At 29.6% G+C, this 3,796-nt stretch overlaps 1 protein-coding gene across 1 annotated transcript; it reads right to left on the minus strand.

Moving 5' to 3' along the window:
- Positions 1–1,812: 1,812 nt before the first annotated feature.
- LOC102678473 (cuticle protein 21-like) lies at positions 1,813–3,005 on the minus strand. The gene is made up of 3 exons (XM_006624208.2): positions 2,917–3,005; positions 2,341–2,746; positions 1,813–2,295 (listed from the first exon to the last, which is right to left on the minus strand). Exons 1-3 carry the CDS (start codon positions 2,926–2,928, stop codon positions 1,928–1,930), a joined length of 786 nt encoding a protein of 261 aa, XP_006624271.2. The 5' UTR covers positions 2,929–3,005; the 3' UTR covers positions 1,813–1,927.
- Positions 3,006–3,796: the final 791 nt, after the last annotated feature.

Raw genomic sequence — 3,796 nt, forward strand, 5'->3', positions numbered from 1 at the left:
GAAATTTTAAATGACTCCAATATATTTATATTTAAAATATATTATATTATATTTATATTTAAAATAAAGATATTATCAAAATTAAAAAAACTAAAAACTAAAAAATTTAGCCGATAATAATTTAAAAAAATAATATTAATGCATAAAGTACTGAATTGAAATTTAAAGAGAAAATTTCAAGTTACATTTTTTTCTTGTTTTTAAAATATAAATATAATTTGCTCAAAGTGTTACCAAATGGTTCCAAAACACGTTCGTGCTGAAAAACTTTATCATTCTGGTTCACTTTTATTATGCAATCATTTAAATCGAGGTCGAGTATTCAGACGCCTTTCTCCCTTGGTAATGGATTTGTTTTCTGTGATCGAGATGAATTCATCATATAAATATATGAACAATCCATTTTTCCCATCATGTTATCATGTTTCTTTTCACATAAACGATTTTACAAAATCGCGAATTTTTCCATTTCTTAATATTTATTATATCATTTTGTAATTATCATTCTTTCTAAAAATAACTTCCTAAATAATTTATAATAAGTACTATTTTTTTTTCTCGAACACATTATTTAACAGAGTTTTTTGAAATTAATGTAACTGATTTCTATATTAGTAAATATAGAATATATTTGGTAAAAGATTAAGAAAGAAAGAAAAAAAGAGGATCAAAAAATTTGATATCATTTTTGCTAGTTTTTTCTAAACTATTTTTCATCAATAGGTGTGGATCCTTCGCAACAATTCAAAAAATAAAAATAGATACTGCGTAGAAATTTGATGGTATTACGCGGATTGTCTGACATTCGAAAAAGAGTACGAAAGTAGAGAAAGTGGGTCAGTTCTGACAACTACCAGAAATAGCTGATCGAGTAACGAGAAATTGAAACGCTACCCTACGCTCAAGGTTATGCGATTACTTTTCATTTCAAATACAAATTATTCTTTCATGCAAAATAAACCAGATAGTCGCAATATCGACATTTGTCTTTTTCCAAGACATTTTTGCTATCTTTATCATTATATCTCTTTATGCGAATGATACTGTGTAATAATGAATGATATTATAATATTAATTAAAAAATATTAATATAATTTTTCTAAATTTTTTTATTTTTATTAGTGCTATATTTTTCTATTTGCATAATGAGAATAATTATATATGATAACAAATAGTATATGAAATATTAAAATTTAATATAAGTATATGCTGAAAAAGATATTCTAAATAGTATATATAATAGTATTTAACATATCAGAATAATAACTATGTATATGGTATATGTAACGAACAATGTAATGTATAATAATAATAAAAATTATAATATTATAACATTTTTATATGTAGACATAGTATATTTTTTTTGTAATTATCTAGTAAAACGTTATTTATTAAAACGAATAAATTTCCGATTGACTTCATTACTATCATTGATATTATTATTTATCAAATATGAAATTTTATTATTCAAATCAGAAATTCTATGTACTGTGAAAACTTAATTCTATTATATATTTTATTATAAACTAATTTCTATTACATATTCTTCTATATACATTATTAGTAACATATTGTTACTAATAATTTCTGCTAATACTAGAATTGTATATAATTGTTATATAATTTATTTGCTAATAAATATATATATATAATATTGAGGAATATATAATATATATTCAAATATATCAACTATATACTACATATAATTTAATTAAATAATATAATTTAAAATAGAGGATATCGAATTGAAGAAGGATAATAAAAAGATCAGGTAAAAAATAATAGAATGAAATGAAAAAGAACAATAAAAAATTATGTTTGTAACGAGTTTTTTTTTAATCGAGTTACAAAAAATTCTGCTAAAAAAATAAATAAAAAAGATTCAGCCTGAGTCGACAGCATAACGGGCAAGACACGAGAAAAGATTTTAGAGGTAGTGGGCGGGTGCGGCGTAGCTAAGGGCTGGGGCAGCGGTCAATTTGGCAATAGGAGCTGCGTGTGCAGTGTATGCGAGGGGGGTTGCGTGTGCGGCATACGCGAGAGGAGCGGGGTGCGCAGAATAGGCGACTGGGGCGGCATGCGCAACAGCGAGTGCTGGGGCGGCAACCTTAGCAACTGGAGCATATGCGAGAGAAGTATGGGCTACGGGCGCGAGTTTAGCGATTGGCGCGCTGATTACTGGAGCGGATGCTGCGTAGCTAAGAGGAAGAGCGTGACTGACAGGGGCGGCAGCGATGGTTTTCACGGCAACCGGTGCTGCGGCTACTGGGGCTGCGGCAATTGGAGCTGCGGCAATTGGAGCTGCGGCAATTGGAGCTGCGGCAATTGGAGCTGCGGCAACGGCTTTCACAGCAACAGCGGCTGCTTCTTTGCGGACGACTGCATTGAATCCGTTGACTGGGTCAGCGGTGTAGTCGACAGTACGTTTGGTTCCATCAGCATCGATGAGGGAATAGCTGCCCTGAACAACATCTCCATCACGGGTTTCCTGTTGACTTTTCGCATCACCGGTCAGACTGTCATGCACGTCGTAGGCGTAGCTGTATTGAGGATGAGGATCATAATCGGCGTCGACTGCTTTGGCTACCACTGCCTTAGCCACGGGGGTGGCGACCACTGTCTTGGCCACTGGAGCAGCAGCTAGCGGAGCAGAGTAAGCTAAAGGCACACCAGGGGCGTAAGTTAAAGGTTGGGTCGGGATGAATCCAGCATTGGCAGTGGCTACGAAGACGGCAAAGACGATGAACTGAAAGAATAAATATGTAAAACGATTAGTGATATAATTATTATTTGGTTGCTATTTATTGACAAAATATTTGAGTTTCATTAATGGAGAAATAATCAGGACAAATAATCAAATTATAATAATAATAATCTTACTGATTATATTATCGTATAAGTCGATCATATACTAACCTTGAAGGCCATTATTGAGAAGATTTGGTTAACTTGATTGGATCGACTGAGCGACTGATGATGCCCAACGTTATTTCGGACTGCTTTATATACCAACGATCGGTCTGCTACCATTATGCTCCCCACCAAATTTTTCAGGTTTTGCCAGACTTTCAAAGTTTGGTAGCAGATCGAATCAGTATTATGGTACTTGAACTTGGCCTGTACATGGGAAGATCATTCTTAGAGCATCATATGTTCACTTTTAATTATATTTAATGATCTCTTTATAAATAAGTTAAAAATAAAATATTATCAAGATATTGATTATTAATAACTATTATATAAATAGTTATCTTTGACAATAAAAATAATTTCTCATAAATTAAGACATATATAAGATATATAGATTTTAATAATTTCTAATTCTAATTTTATCTTTTAAGAAATTCAATTAAATTTAAAATAATAATTAATAAATAATTCGATAACTTTTTTCATTGAAACATTGAAAAAATGTTAATAATATTTTCGAAAAATTTTTTCATTTTTACCAATTTTATTATAAAAATCTTTGTATGTTATGCAATATTTTAAGTAGTAATTTATTAGTAATATATATTTTAAGTAAAGCCTTACTTACGAAGTACAAGTTGGATCAACTTTCCCAAATGTCGCGATACATTTTAAATTTATCATAAAAGTAATTTCAAATTTAATATCGTCGCGATATATTTTAAATTTATCATAAAAGTAATTTCAAATTTATCAAATATATAATATTGTAATTAGTAATTTCATTTTTATATGACACATAATTTAATTTAAAAAAACTGAATTTTCTAAAAATTTTATATATTTATTGAGATTTTTTTCTAGTATACTTTTTTATTTAATGTAT

The sequence above is a fragment of the Apis dorsata genome, unplaced genomic scaffold, assembly GCF_000469605.1.
Source record: "Apis dorsata unplaced genomic scaffold, Apis dorsata 1.3 scaffold_997, whole genome shotgun sequence".
NCBI lineage: Eukaryota > Metazoa > Arthropoda > Insecta > Hymenoptera > Apidae > Apis > Apis dorsata.